The 20,120-nt window shown below is 45.6% G+C and overlaps 1 protein-coding gene across 1 annotated transcript; it reads left to right on the forward strand.

Annotated features, from left to right (window-relative positions):
- The first annotated feature begins 232 nt into the window (after window positions 1-232).
- Window positions 233-20,012, forward strand: ESCO2 (establishment of sister chromatid cohesion N-acetyltransferase 2). The gene is made up of 11 exons (XM_051615845.1): window positions 233-333; window positions 2,103-2,171; window positions 3,477-4,449; window positions 7,475-7,562; window positions 10,590-10,650; window positions 13,329-13,458; window positions 15,006-15,137; window positions 15,451-15,540; window positions 16,609-16,752; window positions 18,114-18,295; window positions 19,369-20,012. Exons 1-11 carry the CDS (start codon window positions 317-319, stop codon window positions 19,505-19,507), a joined length of 2,025 nt encoding a protein of 674 aa, XP_051471805.1. The 5' UTR covers window positions 233-316; the 3' UTR covers window positions 19,508-20,012.
- The last annotated feature ends 108 nt before the right edge of the window (window positions 20,013-20,120 follow it).

Consider the following 20,120-nt stretch of genomic DNA (forward strand, 5'->3'; position numbering starts at 1 on the left):
ATTGCCGTTTATTTTCTTTTCCTCCGGATAGGGGCAAATGGCGCCCGGAGTATGCCTGAGGGAGGACCTGAGGGAGGACCTCAGCGAGGAGCTGCGGTGGAGCTGCCGCAGCCCTGTGACCCCTCCCGGGCACCCCGCCGCACGGCATAGGGACTACAACTCCCATCGACGCCTCGCTCGCCCCCCCGCGCGGTGCGGAGGCCGCGCCGCGCTCGCTAGGCACGCTGGGAGTTGGAGTCTTTGAGACGGGCAGGCTGAGCTCTGCCCTCTGATTGGCTGAACGTCGGGCGGGGCGGGTGCAGACCGCCGTGGGCCAATGGTCGTGGGATACGCGTGAGTGACGGGGAGCTGGGCCAATGGGAAAGAGGAGGGCGCGGGCAGGCGGGAGAAAGCGCGCGGGTTCGAAGGCGCGGGAGCGTTGGCGGCGGCGCTGAGGTGCGGGGGCCTGGGGGGAGGGGGCCTGGGGGTCCTGGGGGGGTCTGAGGGGACCTGGGGGACCCTGAGGTGAGGGTTTGGTGCTGTGTCGGGGCGCAGGTCCCGTGAGGGGGAGCGACGAGTGCGGGTTTCAGGGCCTAGCGCGATTCTGAGAAGCCTGTGTAGGCCTCGGGGTTTGGGGGTCCCAGGGGTGTGGGGGGTTGCCCCCCGGGGTTGAGTGTGAGCCTGGGGTGCGCCACGCCCCCCCCCCATGTACCGTTGCAGGTGGGTTGGGGGGGCTGGGGTGATGAACTGGCGTGGAGCCGGGTTTCGGTGCCTGGTCATGTGTGGGGAGGGGGCTTCTGGGGGGGTTGGGGGCACTTTTGTTAGAGCCTGGTGAGGGGAAGAGTTGTGGGTTGCTAGAGCAAGGGCCTGGCGTTGTGCCTGTGGGGTCTGTGGCAGCATTGCCCTGATGTTGTACTAAGGTGTGGGGCTTCTGGTGTGGAGGGCTGATGCAGCGTTGGAGCTTTTGGGGAGGGAGTGAGGGGAGAAGGGGGCTGGGAACTGGGCTATAAGCGTTTTGGGAAGGGGTGTGGGTGGCTGGGGCTGGTGGCAGAGATCTGCTCTGCAGCGACTTGTCTATGGATCCTTAAGTTAACAGTGCAACGTAGAAGGATTGCTCCCCACATGCCGACCGTGACTTTCCTGCTAGCTCTTTGTCCTACCTGCTCCCTTTCATCCTTTCATCTGTACTGATATCTTATCTCCCAGGTACCTTCAGGCTCGTTGTTTATGCCCTGTGCTCTTAGAGCATTGCCTGCCTTCTCTTGGCCTTCATCCCTGCCAGCTCTGCTCTATGATGAGGTTGTACAAGTCCAGCTAGACAGCTCCTGGCCTTGTGTTCTTAGTGTTCCTGGGCTTGACAACAGCTTGTGTCTGGGCTGTCATCGGTCACCACTTCCCCCAAACCAACAGCACCTTAACATGGGAGGAGCTTCCCCCTACTGGCAGATTATTGAATAAATTATTTCCAGCAGTTTATGAGTATTTATTGGTCCTCTTGGTGTGAGTATTTATTATTCGTCCTCTTGGATACAGGGTATTTCTTTATTCTGGGGTAACAGAAAAGTGAATATTGTGCAATAATTATCTCAGACTGGATGGGACAAACTGTTGAGTGTTTAAATAGCTACTGTGTTAATGAAGGCTGAAAAACTTTATGGTATTTGGCAAGATGGAAGGTGGGAGAGGAACTCTTAAGTCTGCTGGGTAAAAGGTGTCTTGGCTGGAAGGTAAATGCCAACGTGAAATCCTCACTGGAATAAACTGACCATGAAGATAGGCAGGAGCAAGTAGCTTTCCAGCAATCACGTCAGTGAGGTCTGGCATCAGGAATGTGAGAGATGGAAAATAAATCTTGTTTCTGAGTTAACTTGACTCCCTTCTAGAGAAAATAATTTAACCTGTGTGTGTCCATGATGGCAGAATTGGACTTGATCTGGGAGGTCCTTCCTGTGTGCTCTTGTTTTAAGGCCAGTGCTCAGTGGAAGCACAGCCCTGTGTTCTAGTCTCTGTCACGCCTGAACTGCTGCCATTCTTCTTCCCAGTCCCCCACCTCCCCTTCCTTCTTTATGTTTGTTTAGTTTGGGGTTTTTTGCTGGAAACCTCTGACAGGTGTGTCCTTGCAGGCGCTCTGGTGAGGACATGGCGGCCGTGGCCCCACAGAAACGGAGCCGCAGTTCCACGGATACTGAAGGGTATGTTCACTTCTCACGGGTTTTGTTCTTCTGATAAAAGTGCCTGAATTGCTGCACGTGGAATAAAACAGAGAAATCTTTGAGAACTTTTACTGTAAAGTGGGGAAAAATATTAAGATGGTTCTGAGATGCAGACAGAATCAGCCCATGTTTATTGTTCAGTCACTTCAAACGTTTTTAAATTGTGGCAATGACCTCTGGCAAGTGCACATCCCTGTACGTGACCTTCAGGCACAGCTGTAGCCCCAAGGAAGTCACAAAACCAGCAGAAACCTAAGAACTGTTTAGAAACTTAAAGAAACTACCTGATATTTGCATTTCTTTGTGGTAAAGTCTCACTCTTTCCCATTTGGAAAGACTTTGAGACACGGTGCAGAAATACCATGCAAATTATCTGAATCATCTTCTTGTGTTAATGGAAAAATAGTTCCTTAGTTATGGACACCTAAAAAATTATAGATTATTTTTTTTCCCCTAAATCTAGTGGAGGAGAAGCCACTGGCCATGAACAAAAAGCTGAGCTTTACATCCAAGAGAACAACTTGTTGCTCATTCTTTTGTAACTACCAACTGAACAGATGTTTCTCACGCTTGTCCTGTACTTCCCCCACAAAACTATTTCTGTGATGAGGCTGGAGACCAAGAGTGAAGTTTGATTTCTGAATCAGAAGGACAAATTCCTCAGATAAAGTGTAAATAGTCACTGAGAAAACACCTCCCTGACAAGTTATGTTGCACATTCAGCTGTTCCTGCTTGTCCTGAAATGGATTATCTCCTTTTAAACAAGCCCAGAAGATATTAGGGGTTTACTAATGAGGTCTGAGGTTCTGAATAGCTGGCAGGGTGAGATTTCGGTGTGAGCCTTTCTAAAACTGCTGCAAAATATTGTGAGATTCCCCCCCAGCTTCATCAGCCTCACATCTAGGAATGGGGGATGCACAAGCTTTTTCAGAGGTACAAATCCAAGCTGACAGAGTTGGCCTGAACAAAATCAAATTTATTTGTTTTTTTTCCTCCTTAATCAGGAATAGCGCTGATCCAACCATTCCAGAAAGGAGAATGACTCTTGTTCCCAGGTGCTCTAACAAGTTCAGGCAGGAAAACAGATTTTCTATTTAAAACCAAATACACGGGAATGGTGAGACAGTCTTAGGCCTTTTGATATTTGTGTGTTATATTTGGATAGTTGTATTTGTCCCAGGGCATGTACTTGTACAGGCAACTAGGCTGAGTGGAAATTGAAAAACAACTGGAAAAACTTTAAATACTGTATGTGATGTTTTGCTCCATAATTATTTTTACAGTTCATCCTCAGCCTTTGAGACGCCTGTGAAAAAAAGGGTGACAGGCTTCACTGAGGGTCTGACCCCATGCAAGAAGTCAAGAAATAACTGGTTTGCTTCTCAAATCAAATGGGCATCGAGCTCCAGCGATGAGATAAAGGAAAATGAGGCCATCCTGGTGAAGCCAGCACCGTGGAGGAGGCTGGATATTTCACCTCTTCAGGCAGCCAGCATTCCCGCAGCCACGCAGAGCGAATCCTCAAGGAAGTTATCCCCAACTCCTGCTTCCTCTTACAAGCCCCTTGTGCCTGTGTTGTCTTTTTATAGCAAGGAAAAGAGATACCTAACGCCTCTGGAGAGGAAACGGCTGAATGAGAACCTGTCTTTGAGGGAGAGGAACACGGATGAGAATTTCCCAGCTGCCAGCAGGACTGAGAAGATGATCTTCAGCTCCAGCAGGAGTACAAGCTCAAAGCCAACCAAGCACGGAACCAGCTCCAAGCAAGGCAAAGTTGTTCCCAAAACACTTAAGAAGGCAAAGGGAGAGATCCCAGTGGGAAAACCCAGTGTGGAGAAAGAAAATGTGAATTGCCTAATTAAAAAGAAGATGGATTCTCCCTTCAGAGTCCTCAGCATGACGGTTAAACCTGCCCTGAAACTCCAGCTGGGAGCAGCGTTCTTTTCTGCCAGGAAGAAATCACACTCTAAAAAACCAATTGTAGACACGAAATCTGTCCAGGATCTTCCCAAATCTCAGCAGGAAAACAATCAGCCCGGACCACCAACAACCACAAAGCCAAGTTCAGCTGATGGAAACAAAATCCTGGAGGCAGGCGGTGTGTTGAGAAGTATTTCTGTGCCTCAGAGGAAGGAAAATGAAAACAAGGAGGACTTCACAAGCTGTGCAAATCAAGAGAGAGATTCAGCATATGAAGGAAAAACATCTCCGTTAGATGCTTCCCAGTCCTCAGGAGACAGCAACACAGCAAATATGGTGAGTAGAGGTGTCCCCAGGACCCGTGGAGGTGTTCAGGGGACACAGAGAGCTTGCTGAGCTCTAGTTATTCAGATATATCTGTGGGTTTGACTTAGGAAAACTTTCACAGATTTATTCCTGCTTAACGAAGGGTTGGAACTAGATGGTCTTTAAAAGGTCTCTTCCAAACCAAACCATTCTATGATTCTCTAGAACTGGGGTAAACCCTGCCTGTTGCTAACTCTGTTGCAGTGAAATATTCCATTTGAGAGGGATGAAAGGAAAAGCTTTCTGCATTATTTTTTTCTAAAAGACAATCTAGTTTTTTGATTTATTTTCCCCCTGATACAGAGCAAAGTGGAAAAAAAAATAACTGTCTTTTTTTTCTTCTGTTTTAATAAAATATGTAATTACGATCTTAATTTTTTTATTTTATTTTATTTTTTTACACCTCTGCTCTGGAGACAGGCTGAGAGAGTTGGGGTTGTTCAGCCTGGAGAAGAGGAGGCTCCAGGGAGACCTTAGAGCAGCTTCCAGTACCTGAAGGGGCCCATAAAATAGATGGGGACAGACTTTTTTAGCAGAGCCTATACTGACAGGACAAGGGGTGATGATTGTAAATTAAAGAAGGGAGATTCAGACAAGATAGAAGGAAGAATTATTTTTTTTGCTGAGGGTGGTGAGTTACTGGCTCAGGTTGCCCAGAGAGATGGGAGATGCCCCATCCCTGGAAACGTTCCAGGTCAGGTTGGATGGGGCTCTGAGCAACCTGATCTAGAATTCCAGACTGGCTTGAGTTGGAAGGGACCTTAAAGATTATCCAGTTCCAACCCCCTGCCATGGGCAGGGACACCTCCCACTAGATCAGGTTGCTCCAAGCCCCATCCAACCTGGCCTTCCACACTGCTCGGGATGGGGCAGCCACAGCTGCTCTGGGCAACCTGGGCCAGGGTCTCACCACCCTCACAGCAAAGAATTTCTTCCTCAGATCTCATCTCAATCTCCTCTCTTGCAGCTTGAAGCCATTTCCCCTTGTCCCAGCCTTTGGTCCATCTCTGTAGCCTCCTCTGGATGAGGCCATCTAGTTGAAGATGTCCCTACCCAAGCAGGGGCTTGGACTAGATGATGTTTAAGGTCCCTTTCCACCCAAAACATCCTGTAATTCTATGTTTAATAAATGTACCAAAGGCCAAGTCCAACCTTGCTGGGTTTTTTGGGTACCATCAGCCTGCATCCTAGCTGTTCTCCCTAATAATTCCATCTGCAAACATAACCTGCTCAAAGCTGGAGGAAGGAGGTGCTTCTCCTGCTGCTGTGCTCTTTGAAGCTAGTTTTGGATTTACCCAGCCATGTGCTTCTCAGCTGGTGAAGTAATGGGACAGAAAAAGCAAAATTACTTCCAGAGTGTTTTTATTTAGAGATTCCTCCTGGGTCACAAGGTGTTGCCTGCTGGTACAGCCTGTGCTACCAGGCTTTGCTTTGGGCTGGGATTATTTTCTCAGCAGCAACTACGTGTGCTAGTTCTGCAGCTGCCTTCTCCAAGGAAGTTGAGCCCAACTCCCCTTTTCTCAGGCTTTAACAAACCAGTAATGAGTTTTCTGAGCTGCTCTGTGTTTTAAGACCTGTAACCTTTTGGATATCCCTGAAGAGGTATAAAGAGTTCTTATCTGTTGCTACCTTAGCAGTGAACATCCCTGGGGACAGAAAAGTGTAGGTCTGCGTTATTTTTGTGTTTGTCGTTTGTTTTTTTTAAAAACACACATTTAATTTTTGTTAAGTATGTTTAGCAGTACTGGGATGGTTAAACTTTGTCATGAGGCTTGATCATATTGCCAATCAGTTAATGCCTGCCAGACCTTGCTTTTAATTTTATGGTTTGCCAGAGAATTGTTTCACTTGGGATAAATATTTTGCTTCCTAACATGGGGCATATGTGTGAAAGGGAGAAATTCCATGGCATGAGCACAGCAGGAAAATACCAATTCAGAGCAGGTTTGCCCACTATTTCCTGACAATCCTATTTTGCTGTTGTAGTCTGGCATCTGGAATGTAGGAAAACCCGTGGAATATTACCGGAATATTTTCTACTGGGCATTGAAAGGAAGCAGTGAGCAAGATGGGAAGCTGTTTTTATAGGGTTAATGTGTTTTATATTGCTGTGGCTGTTCACAAAAGGGCAGTTTATTGTCTCCTAGGTTGACCAGTGCTGTTTTAGGACCTCTCACACATTCCTGACTTGATTGTCAATATGTTTTTACAGTGCAGCATTAATAAAACACACGTTAGCTTGTGCAAGCTCATCTTGCACATGCAGTGAAAGAAATAAAAAGCTGGAAAGCATTTGATTCTGCTGTGATGGTGATTTTTTTGTGTTGGCAAACTGCTTCTCAGAGGTTAACTGGAAGAGTTGGGTGTTTGAAAAGGAAACTGAGTGACTTTGTTACTGCAAACTGAATAGAGGCCAGCTCTGGGCCTGCATCTATCATGATTTTATCTCAGATTCTGCTAGAGACAGTTGCTTTACCTGGCACATGTCAAGAGCTCCTGAGAAGGTTGGAAAGCATATACCAACGTATACAAAATAAGTGTTTAAGGCAAGAATCAGTTTGAAAACTCATTTTTATAGACTTCCAAAAGCTGTGAAGATTTGTGGTTGTAGACAGAGAATGAAGCAGAGTCTCACAGATACTAAGGGGAAGAAATGACACATACCTCTACAGTTAAGATCTACTTCAAACCAAACCAAAACAACCAACAACTTCCATATCCTGTGATAAAACAAAAGCCGGAGCATAAGTGGGTGTTCAGGTGTTGATACTCAAAATCTATGATCGTTGTTGTAAGCTGAATTTGGTGTAACTTTGCTAATGGTGAGTTGAGCAGTCTGCTAAGACCGTTTTATTATTGGAAAATACAGCCATGAGTAACACCTCACAACATTAATGCGTGTTGTGAAGGTCACTTGAAGTATGTGTGATTCTGTAGAACTTCATTAACTGGAGGGTTTTGTTTTTGCCCTGAAAAATATTGTCTTAATTTATAGGATGTTGATGAAATTGGTTCTCCAACCAACCAGTCGGATGATTGCATTATTATTTCAAGCCAGTCTCCACCTAAGGTGAATAAGCAAGGTAAGTTGGTCTCTGACCTTTATTGCTGTAGGAAAATGAGGCAGAAGTGACTTGGGAAATCTCTTTCATTACCCACTTTTCCCCAGCAGGATCAACCCTGCTGAATTCCCACGGTTTCTGGCAATTTAGTGTTTAAATAATAATAATAATGATGGGGACGCTGCTGTCTCCCTGATGAATCTGTTTTAGTGTTAAGCACATCATGTCACAACCCGGGTAGGGCAACCTGGGGGTATTCAGCTTTCTCAACTCAGAGGAGCCCAGGTGCGGCTGGATCCAACCTTTGTCTCAGACCTGTCCCTTCCAGGGAGAGTGATTCAAATGTCATGGTCCGAGGAAATGCTCGACTCTGATACCTGCCCCCTCCACCCCCCTCGGTCATTGTCCTTATCTCGATCGCTGTTCATGCAGCCGCAGGCCACATGCAGCCATCAGCGTTGCCTCCATCCTCTGGGGCAGGCCTTTGGGGATGCAAACGAGGGGTTACAATGGGGTTTCAACACCGATTCCAGCAAGTACGGGTCCTGAGGGCTGGTCCCTCACACACTGTAAATGTTTTTTTTCTCCTACTATCTAACCTATCTTTGCTTTACTGCATAGCCCATTCCCAGTAAGATTTGGGATGTGACTGTATTGGAAGCATTTCTCTCCATTCTTTTCTCCCTGGACTCTTACCCTTCTTTCACCTTTCCCTTTAAAATCTATATTTTTAGGCATCTGACTTTTTCATTTATTTGTTTTCTCCAGACTCAGCCATGTCTTTCCCAGTGTGGTGCTCCCAACCAGATCTCCATCTGAGTCTCACCAGCACTTACTAGCAGGCAGGGAGTAATTAATAGATTTCACAGTCAGTGAACACATAAATTTCTACAGGAAGCTGTGGTTTTGGATGTATGTGTGGTTTGAGGTAGACAACAACCCAAGTGTTTTGCAGACAGCTGCTGCCCAGAGGGTTGATCCCTATCTCTTATTTTTGATCCTTATTTCTTGTTTTCCTTGTTTAGTGGTTCCCCTTATCCTTACTTCAATCAGTTTGTTTCTGCCTGTTTTCAAGGCAATGCTTTTTAAATTGAACTCTTAATTGCTCCTATGGGCTGGGTTTTACCTACAAAATTATAAGCATATATTATTGTTTACTCCTGATGGTCACTGAGGAAACTACACTATATGCCTTTTGTTTTGGCAGTTATTAACAATAATTACTGGGATAATTTTTTCCCCCTGATCATATTTGCCCCTTTTCTTATGGTTGGCTTACAGAGACTGTATTTCCCTACTGACACAAGGGAATTTTCAGAAGTGAATATACTAATTTTAAGACATTATTCTTTCCTCTTGGGAATAACAGGTGACAATGAAAAAAAAAAAAAGAGGTGTTGCTTAAATCATATTTTAAGGCAAAATAATGTGTTGGCCTCTACCTGCTGCCTCATCTTCCAAGTATGCACTAACATGTGCCAGTATGTTTGCAGAAGTTGAGGTCATGTTATTATTTTTTTCCTAATTTCCTGGTTTCTCCATTTTTCCCTTTTAAAAACAGGCAGCAGTCACTATTCCCAGCAGCCCTGGTTAATTCGGTCCCTGTTAGCCTGAAAAGGTTTAATTTATCCAAGAGTTCCCTTTATGTCTTTCCCCAGCTGTGGAAGCTCAGATCTCCTTTAGTTTTGTCTCATCAGAACCAATTCTTTTCTTGAGGACTGAAATAACAAGGTGCTGAATGTTCTGTCATCTGGGTTTGATGTTTCTTCCTCTCTTGGTAGCATAATCTTCTGGTTTTCCCCTTGCTCCCCTGGTCCAGTGGCCTTCCCAGGCAGAGCTCACTTTGCAATCTGGCATTTCTGCTTTCAGTCCTTCATGTCCCTTGATTTCTATTCTCACTGTGATTCCTTGAGTTTCCAGTGAGAGTCCTGGTTTAGCCATGTTTGCCTCTTACTCTGTTTCTCCTGGCACATCTGGTCTTAATCTGTTTCTTGAAGAAAGTGCCAGCACTCCTGAGCTTCTCCCCCCCCCTTCCTTTATTCTTGCTTCACATGGGAACTTATTTATCCACTTCTGGAACGTAGTGAGTTCTGTTTTCTTTAAAGTCACCATCTCTCCATCTCTATTCCTCTTATTTCTGAGGAGTGACATGGTTTCTGCTGCCAGCCACTTTCTGCTGTCTCCAGCTCTGTATAAAAGACTCCCCGTAGTGTGTTTTCCACCTGTTTATAAAGCTGTTGCCATCACGTTCCCAAATCCTGCCTGACATTATTTGCCTACTGGGGCCTTTCCCAAGAAGTGCCTTGGCCCTCAAAGATCCCGCATTTCTAGGAAGTCAAAGACTTTATTGTTTATTGGTGTCATCTTCATGACTCCTCAAGATCTTTGCCACCACTGATGTTAACAAGAGAATTTTTTTATTGTCCTATTTCCTAGAAACAACTGGTTCATCTTTCTGTTGTTTTTTGGAGGCTGTTAGGGCCTCTAATATGCTTCTATACTTCATGATCCTGTAATTCCTAAGAAGTCTGTACTTGTGAATGCAGTCACAGCACGAGAGCAGAAGGCAGCCTAGTACCTAAACTTCTTATACTTGGGGAAAATCTTTTCCTAACTAATAATTTGCTTGGTTTTGCTTACAAATCTTTGCTCAATTATCCTAAAACTTGCAGCTCATGTGCTATAACTGTAATTTCCCAGCTTCTCTGGGATGAAGAAGTTGTAGGTTCAGGCAGCCTCAGCCAAAATAATGGAGCATAAAAAAACCTTGTGCTTGATTAACGCTCTTAATTAATAGCCTGCGACGTGTCACTTAAGTGGACTGAAGGTGCTTATAGCTGGATAACCACTCATATATGTAACTTTTCTATCCTGCAGCATCAACAGCTTCCCAGTACTCTTAAAAATATATTTTCTATAGAGTTCAGTTTCACTCTCCTGTGTCATTTTTGAAGTCTCATTAGTGTTTGAATTTCTGTTTCCATGTATCAATGTGTTCTGCAACTAAAAAGGGTTTTAAACGTAAATATCTTCACCTGTCTTTTCCAGCATCTCATCCAAATGCTGTTGTCTACCCCATATTCACTGCACCCCCCACCAGCAAGAAAAGGTAGGTTCATCTTTCCTAGCTCTCTCCAAAAATGATCAGAAGTGTCATATCTGCAGAATCATTGGTTTTGTTTTGGGGTTTTTTTTGTGGTTTTGTTTTGTGGGGTTTTTTTGGTTGTTTTTGTTTTGTTTGTTTGGTGTGGGGTTTTTTTTTTTCCTCCCCCAAAAAAATGCTAATTATAAAAACAGTAGCTCAGCTTTTCCCCAATCCTTGTAAGGTTTGGGAGTCTGGGGTTTTATTGTGGAGTTTTATTGGCTTGGCTTTTTTTTCTTTTAAAGATGCAGAATGAAAACTGTGGTGGTTTAGGAGGATACTAGCCCATGAATAAGGAAATACACGCTTACTGTCTGTAGAACATCTAACTTGTGAATTTGAACATAGGATTGAGCTGATTGTTTGGGTGTTTTTAAACTTAAAAGGAAATACTAGTTTTCTCTTATCTGTTGCTAATGATAAAAATAAGTAGAACAAGAGGAACTATTTCAGGATATACCCATCACCAAGAATGGCACAACCTAGGTGGTGTTGGAGCCTTCTAGGGAGATTTTTATTTATTTATGCTACTTTTGTGTCATCTTTATCTCCATATTGGGAATGTCCATAACAAGCAGAAACATTCAGCTCAGTCTATGTACTGATGGTTCATCAGGGACCTTCACCTCCCATCTGCCAGAGACTCAGGACAACTACGAATTTGAATTGGTACCAGAGTTGTCAAAACAAATTGTCTTTACTCTATTTGTCCTGTGTTTTTTAAATCTAGTGTGAAACTGATCTCTCTCTGCCATCAGGTTCATACCTTTTCCATAGTAGCTCTTCCTGTGATAGATTTGTGTAAATTTTACAAAAATGGCTGATGACTTCACTGTTAACATTTGGAGGGAAGTATCTGTGTGCTCTACAGAAATCACCTGAAGTGCAAATGTCAGGTACTGCACTGGTCTGGTGTGTTTCGTATTGCACCATTATTTTTTTTAACCTGAGGAATTTGAGTGTAGCAGCACACTCAGAAGTTTTGATCTAGGTGTTGGAAACAAGACAGAAGTTATAATAAAAATGGGTGAAAAGGATTAAGGGAAGCTACCTGCTTCTTTTCTACTTTCCTGTGTGCACCTGAGTGGGTATTTCCTAAGTCTGCTGGGTGATGTTTGATACTTGGTGCGATGGGAGTGAAACCAGCATGTGAAGTTTGCATTTTGATTCTGTAAAAAGCATCATCTTTGTCTGATAGAACAAGAGGAAATGGCCTCAAGTTGTGCCAGCGGAGGTTTAGATTGGATAATGGGAACAATTTATTCATGGAAAGGGTTGTCAGGCCCTGGCCCAGGCTGCCCAGGGCAGTGGTGGAGTCCCTATCCCTGGAGGGATTTCAAAGCCATGTAATTCTACTACCTGATGTCTGTGCTTCAGATTAGCTTAATTCTTCAATTAAATTGCTGTCGTACTTGTCAACCTCTAGTAGAAGACAACTTGTTTTCCCACACAAGAACCACAGCTACTCCTCTCTCCCCCACATTGAATCAATTTCTCGATACATTTTGTTAACAATAAAAGTATTCTGAGCCAATTTTACTGTGAACATAAAAAAAAACCCAAGAAAACACAAAACCCAAAACACTTAAAGTTGCTCCTAAAAGAGCCAAAATAAACCTTCCCAAACTTGTCGTGCTACTGTGGTCCTCTGCCACAGAAGTGTTGAAAGAGTGATCTGATTGCAATATTTGCTTTGTTTCCTCATGTGGCTTTTCAAATACTTTCTGTGGTGCAAGTGGAACCCTGGAATGTGTGGAAATCCTGATGTTTCTGATTAACTGGAAACCAGCCTTGGATTTGCACTTGTCCCTTGGGAAGCTGATGAGCACAAGCTTTTCCTACATGAAGTCTTTGCTTTGGAAATTCTCCTTAGAATTCAAATCTATAAAATTGCTTGGTTCTAAATTAGTTCCATCTTAAGGTTCACTGAACAATAGTTACAATTTCCCACTTTAAAATGGCTTAAGAAATGTCACCTTAGACACAGAAGTCTAAAGGTAGGTTAAAAAACCTGTGCAATTATTAATATTAAATGTGCTTCCCAGTAGCTGATGCCCACATTGTAAACTTTATAAATTAATATAATGCTTCCATGTCTGGATCTGAATCACTGCCCTGTCCTCGTGCCCAATATGCAGTCATATAATCACAGAATCGTTTTGGGTGGAAAAGACCTTTTAAGATCAAGTCCAGCCATTACCCCAGCACTGCCAAGGCCACCACTAGACCATGTCCCTCAGCACCACAGCTACACAGCTTTGAAATCCCTCCAGGGATGGGGACTCCACCACTGCCCTGAGCAGCCTATGCCAGAGCATGACAACCCTTTCCAGGAAGAAATTGTTCCCAGTGTCCAATCTAAACCTCCCCTGGCACGACTGAAGGCTATTTCCTCTTGTCCCATCACTTCTTCCTTGGAAGAAGAGACCAATCCCCACCTCACTCCAACCTCCTTTCAGGCAGTTGCAGAGAGTGAGAAGGTCTCCCCTCAGCCTCCTTTTCTCCAGGCTGAACACCCCCAGTTCCCTCAGCTGCTCCTCATCACACTTGTGCTCCAGACCCTTCCCCAGCTCCATTGCCCTTCTCTGGACATGCTCTTTTATCTGCAGTGACTAATTTTTGTCTCTGTCTGAAATTATTTTCAGGACACAGTCTGCGCTGGATGAACTGACTTCTCCATTTGGGTCAAGCCCACCTGCAAAACCATCTCACACCTCACAGAAAAGCAAGAAGGGGAAGGAGCTCTGCAAGCGCTCAGGAGATCAGATGATCATTGTAAGGTTCTCCTCGGGGTGTTGCTGGCTTCTTGGGGTGGCTCAGGGGGGAGGAAACTAGAAATATGTCTTGATGCTAACTGATAAGTAGATTTCCTCAAATGTAAACCTCAAACCAACCACACTGTGATTGCTGTAACAGGGCAGTGATTAACATATTTAGCACTAGATGAGGACAGGGTAGTAGCTGGGAAACATTGTTATGGTTTCTCTGGGACTAACGCTTTATTATGGTTTAGATTTCAAAAGAGATTTATGGAACATGATATTAAAAAACACTCACAGGGAAAGTCAGCCAAGCGTGTATGGATGCTATAGGAGTGAATTTGGCTGGATCATTTTCCTTTCCCACGGCTCCCTGGCCAGAGCAGAGGCAGCACAGCAGTGCAACTGCAGCAGAAAACATCAGCCAGGGCAGCACTGGAGCAGGAATGTGCAGCCCAGAGCTGAGCCTGAGCAGAGCCTGCTCTGTTAACGAGGGGGTGCCTCTTTGGTAGCCCCATGTCTGCCTTCCTGCTGCTGCCCTTCAGAGTGGAGTACTGGTCTTGGAGCAGGAGGAGACCAAACAGTGTTTCTGAGTCTTGCGTGTCTAGCCATTTCCAGAAAATCCACCCTCAGTGATGAGTAATGTTTTAATAAACCATTTGTTCTCACTTGGTGACATGCAGATGTTTTCAAGTCTGTTTCCTGAGGGAATGGGGCTTATGTGATCATTCTTGTCTGCTGATCTGCCCTGTCTAGCACCTTTTGGGTTGTTTAAATGTTTTCTGTCAAATTTGAGACCTCACATATACACATTTTTGAGTGTTTTGGTCCCTGTGGAAGGGATAACCCAGACGAGCGCCTGCACTGAAAGGAAAGCAGCAACGTGTGCTCAGGAAACATCTCTACCCTGAAGGGGGCTGGTTGGTCAGCCACAAGCTCCAGCCCTCCCATCACACCCCAGCTGCGTGTCTAACTGCTGGGCCCACGAGGGCCAGACTGTGGGTGCTGTGACAGGGGGGGAAGCCTGAATGGAGATGTGGGGAACAGAAGGCAGTCAGTGCAAGCAACTAAGAGAAGTTCCTAATGAGCCAGGCTTCACTGCACCTCACTCTGGGAGAGCAATCTGCGCTTTGCTTTGCACAAGTGGCAGTTGATTCCTTTTCTCCCTCCCCTGCCCACCCCTCCCCCCTGTCTGCTGACAGATAAAATTAAACTTTTTTGTAGATAACTCATGAAAAGAGAGTGCAGATTTTTCCTCTGGCTTTTTTTGTTGTTATTGTTGTTTTTGTAGTGCTCTTTCACATTGTTTCCTCCGTGAAGGTGTCTCTGATCTGCTTCAAGGCTGGTTCCAAATAATGCATTGATTGTATTCCCTGGATAATATCTGCTGTGTACTTCCAAATATTCTGCAAATAAGCAAAAATTTGTCATCCTCTTCCCAAATCCAATTTAAAACAAATACTTGAATCTTGGATCGCTACTAGAACCAATTCTCAGCCATATCCCTTAAACTGAACATGGTTTTGAACAGCTTCAGAGCCTTTGCTGACTCTTTCTCACTAGGATGCTGGTCAGAAGCATTTTGGTGCCATAGTTTGCAAGTCATGTGGCATGATCTACACAGCTGCTAGCCCGGAGGATGAAGCCCAACACATCCAGCACCATGAGAGGTTCCTCGAGGGGCTCCGATACGTGGTAAGGCCACAGCTGCATGGGGAGGGGGGGAAGCAGTGTGTGATGTCCAGGTCGAGATCCAAAGCTGAGACAGCTGCAGGCAGATGTTTTGTCATCCAGAGGAGAGGTTAAACTGTAAGGTAGACACTTTCAGCAGCTGTCTGCCTTCATCAGTTTGATGAACATGTCTTGACTTGATTCCTGAAAGCTGAAGTGGTTCAGATTACAGTTTCATCTGCCAGAGTCTTCCCAGAATCACTTCCCCTCTCTTGCCACACAACTAACTAGTTTGTTTGGGTTTGTTTGTGGTGTTTTTTTCTCTCCTCTGTGGCAGGGTTGGAAGAAAGAACGGGTTGTGGCAGAGTTCTGGGATGGGAAGATTGTATTGATTCTTCCAGATGACCCAAAATATGCCGTCAAGAAGGTACATGCTTGTTTCATTTGGGGTTTATGTTGCAGATGAGCTTTCTGCTGGCTCAGCTCCCGGAACTACCTCAGCATGTGATCATACATTGCTTGCCAGTGGCAAGGCTAACAGGAGGCTGTTTTGTTTTGGTTTTTTTACTGTATTTTTGTACCACTTTTGAGAAGTATTGGTAAAGACTTTGCTTTTTTACAGAATCATCAAATCATAGAATGATTTGTGTTGGAAGGGACCTCAAAGCTCACCCAATCCCAACCCCCTGCCTTGAGCAGGGACACCTCCCACTAGACCAGGTTGCTCCAAGCCCCATCCAACCTGGCCTTCAACACTGCCAGAGATGGGGCATCCACAGCTGCTCTGGGCAACCTGGGCCAGTGTCTCAACACCCTCACAGCGAAGAGGTTATTCCTCAGATCTCATCACAATTTCCCCTTTGGCAGCTTGAAACTGTTCTGCCTTGTCCCATCACTCCCTGCCCTTGTTGAAAGTCCCTCCCCAGCTTTCCTGTAGCCCCTTCAGGTACTGGAAGGTGCTTTAAGGTGTCCCTGGACCCTCCTCCAGATTGAACAACCCCAACTCTCTCAGCCTGTCTCCAGAGCCAAGCTGCTCCACCCCTCAGATCATCTCCATGGCCTCCACTGGACTCACTCCAACAGCTCCACCAACAGTTGTATATGTATGCACACACATGTATATATACAAGCTTGTATAAAAACAGGAGAGCAGAGTGGCAGCAATATATTGCTGTGGCAGCAATCTGGGATGTTATGAACATCCATCCTGACACCTCCTAACCCCACTCCCTATGCTGAAGCCCTTGTTCTTTAAGTGAGTCACATGATCTGATCTTTTTTGTCCCAAGAACTGGGGTGAGAGGCAGGTGCACTTGGTGAGAGCTGTGGAGTGATGAAGATAGAAGCGAGAGCCTCTTTTTTAATATTTTCTGCACAGTTAATGTCTGATCTTCTTTAAGAACAGGCTTATTTGAGGGAATGAGTCCCCTTTCTGACAGATTTCACACCAAAGAACCTGCGTGTTAACTCCTAACACACCTCTCTTTTCCTCTAGGCAGAAGATGTGCGAGAAATTGTAGATAATGAACTGGGATTTAAGCAAGTTTCTTTGAGCTGCCCAGCCAAGACCAAAATATACTTGTTTGTGTCCAACGAGAAGATGATTGTTGGATGCTTGGTGGCTGAATCAATCAAGCAGGTATGTGTTGCTGATTGTATGGACAGGGGCTTAAATTGCAGGCTGAATAATGGGATGTTTGCGTAAGCCTGTGTATTGGAAATTGGGGCTTAGCACAGCAGAGGGGGAAATAAACCTGAGGAAATAAAAAGCAAATAAACAAAAACCTCAAAAACAACCCCAACAACAAGAACAAAAAAAAATAAAGGAAAACCTTGTGCTTTTGTCAGGGGGTGTTGCTGGCAGGGGTTAGTTGAGCTTGCATGGCTGATACTGCAGTGAACTGCCATCTGACCATGGTCTGGGTGCTGGTTTATGTGGTGGTCTGCCTTGGGAGAGAGGAGAGGACAAGGCTGGGAGCATGGGAAGGTCCAAGGCTCTGCATCCCCTGGGAAGCAGCTGTTACACGGATAGAGTTAAATACAGTTGGTGGCTGGTCACAAGTGTTGATTGGCCTGAGGGTAGGAAGGCTCTACAGAGGGACTTGGACAGGCTGGATCCATGGGATGATGCTCTACAGAGGGACTTGGACAGGCTGGATCCATGGGATGACACTCTGCAGAGGGACCTGGACAGGCTGGATCCATGGGTTAAGAGGGATCTGGCCAAGGCCAATCGTATGAGGTACAAGGCCAAGCGCTGGGTCCTGCACTTGCATCACATCAAGCCCAGACAATGTTCCAGGCTTGGAGAAGAGTGGCTAGGAAGTGCCCAGTGGAAAAAGACCTGGGGGTGTTTGTTGACAGTGGCTAAACATAGGCCAGCATGTGCCCGGGTGGCCAAGAAGGCCACCAACATCCTGGTTTGTGTCAGCACTAGTGTGGCCAGCAGGACCAGGGCAGGGATTGTCCCTCTGTGCTCTGCACTGGTGAGGCTGCACCTCGAGTCCTGGGGTCAGTTTTGGGTCCCTCATAGTAAGAAGGACATTGAGGGGCTCGAGCCTGTCCAGGGAAGGGTCTAATGAGGAGCAGTTGAGGGATCTGGGGTTGTTCAGCCTGGAGAAAAGGAGGCTGATGGGAGACCTTCTCCCTCTCTACAACTCCCTGAAGGAAGGTTGGAGTGAGGAGGGGTTGCTCTCTTCTAAGGAACAAGCAGTGGGACAAGAGGAAACAGCCTCAGGTTGTGCCAGGGGAGGTTTAGATTGGATATTGGGAATAATTTACTTATGGGAAAGGTTGTTAGGACCTGGCTCGGGCTGCCCAGGGCAGTGGTGGAGTCCCCAGCCCTGGAGGGATTTGAAAGTTGTGTAGCTGTGGTGCTGAGGGACATGGTTTAGTGGTGGCCTTGGCAGTACCAAGGTCCAGCGGCTGGACTTGATAATATTAAAGGTCTTTTCCAACCACATTGATTCTATGGTTTGATGTCTCTGCTCATCCCTGCAGGCTTTCCGGGTGCTGTCTGAGCCAGGAGCTACAGCATCCCCTGGTCAGGACATCCTGCAGCACCACCGGGCTTGGCGCTGCTCCACAGAGCCAGAACTGGCCGTTTGTGGCATCAGCAGGATCTGGGTGTTCGGCCTGTCCCGCAGGAAGGGAATCGCCCGGCGCCTGGTGGATGTGGTCAGGTAGGACAGGGGGAGCTGGGGTCATGGTGCATGTGGTCAGGTAGGACAGTGGGGAGCTGGGGTCCCAGCTGGGGTCTACTTTTAAAGAGAAAAATGATGATTGCAGCAAAAAGTGTTGAGAAGAAAGTTAGGGAAAGCGATGAATTTGTATAATCAAGCAGGTCTGCAATCCCCATGTCATGGTGGAAGGGTTTCAAGTGGACAGATTCTATCTCTTGATCTCATATTTAAGTTATATTTGTATTTTAAATCTGACACAAATGTGGGCCTCCTGTTAACTGCTGTGTATAACCAGAACACAGAGCTACATACACTGGATTTTCCAAGATAAACTGTGTTTATTGGAGAAAAGATTAATTCTTATTTATTTTTTTACTGAACAAGTTGATGGGTCCAAACACTTGAGTTTTAACAGGCAGGAAATTTTGAGCTTGCAATGCTGGGACCAAACTGGGAGGAAGACCTAAAGAATTCCCCTCCTCTGTTACTGTGGGCTGATTTGAAGTGGAACTTGTAAGTCCATGAACATGTAGGAGCATGTGGCTGGAGCTGGGTGAGCTGTGTGTGCTCACCAGTCCTGGCACTGCCATGCTGGACTTCACTCAGGAGCTGCTCCAAGATCATAGAATCACAGGTTTCCTGACTAGTTTGGGTTGGAAGGGACCTTAAAGCTCATCTTGTTCCAACCCCCTGCCATGGGCAGGGACACCTCCCACTAGACCAGGTTGCTCCAAGCCCCATCCAGCCTGGCCTTCCACACTGCCAGGGATGGGGCAGCCACAGCTTCTCTGGGTATAGAAGATACTTAACCAAAACCTCTGAGTTTTCATATAAAACTGTATTTTGGGGGTTTTATGCCTCTGTTGGATCTGACATGATCCTAAATATTAAAATGCCTCTCGGTTCCTCATTACACCGGAATCCAAGAGATCAAACAGGTTCTCCCAATGATGATTTCTGCTCTGAAAGCAAAGCGATGGAAGAAATAACATCTCCCTGCAGTGGAAGACTTGGGGGGGGGACACACCCCTGGGGGGATGTTTTGGGAGTCACAGCTCTGCTCTCTCTTCCAGGAGCACCTTCATGTATGGCTCCTACCTGAGCACCCAGGAAATCGCCTTCTCCGACCCGACGCCAGACGGCAAGTTGTTTGCCACAAAATACTGCCAAACCCCAAACTTCCTCGTTTACAATTTTATTTCTAACAACTGATTTGACTTGATTGATTACAAGTTGAGGTTAGTCTTAAGTCCTAAGATAAGGTAATTTGTGTGTTTAAATGAACAGGTAAGCGTAGTTACCTGGTTTCCTGCTGAGCGCTAGTTCTTCCCTTGCCAGCGAGCTGAGGGAGAACGTGTCACTTTGTGTACAGAGTTGTTTGTTTTAGTGTGTGCTGTGGAACCTTGCTTGGCTTTCAGGTAGGTTTGTTTCTTCTGAAAGTAAATTTTATTGCAAGTAACTTAATTTCTTTAAAAAGGTTTAATTAATATAAAGATGGTCGTTCTCTCCCTGGTGCCTGGGGATGTAATTCTGAGCTGTCTGCAGTTTATGTGCTATAAGAGGCCGGGTAGAAGCCTTAGTACAAAGACTTGCTAAATTTATGCACAGAGTATGAGATGTCTTAAAACACCTGCTGTGTGGCAGGATTCCCCATTGTGTGGGAGACCTCCAAGTGTCATGGCGGGGTTGCCTGCTCAATAAAATGTGTGAAATTCTGCCTCTCCAGCTTGGTTTTGTGCACAAAAGAGATGTGGGAACACTTCCAACGCTCTCCGAATTTGAGGAGTTCAGAGGAGAAGGCAGCAGTGGTTAAAATAAGTGTGTG

Source organism: Apus apus, chromosome 3, assembly GCF_020740795.1.
Source record: "Apus apus isolate bApuApu2 chromosome 3, bApuApu2.pri.cur, whole genome shotgun sequence".
Lineage (NCBI taxonomy): Eukaryota > Metazoa > Chordata > Aves > Apodiformes > Apodidae > Apus > Apus apus.

Coding starts and splice junctions, on each gene's coding strand:
- ESCO2 (XM_051615845.1), top strand. Junction 4,450..7,474: donor ACAGCAACACAGCAAATATG/GTGAGTAGAGGT, acceptor CTTAATTTATAG/GATGTTGATGAAATTGGTTC. Junction 7,563..10,589: donor ACCTAAGGTGAATAAGCAAG/GTAAGTTGGTCT, acceptor TGTCTTTTCCAG/CATCTCATCCAAATGCTGTT.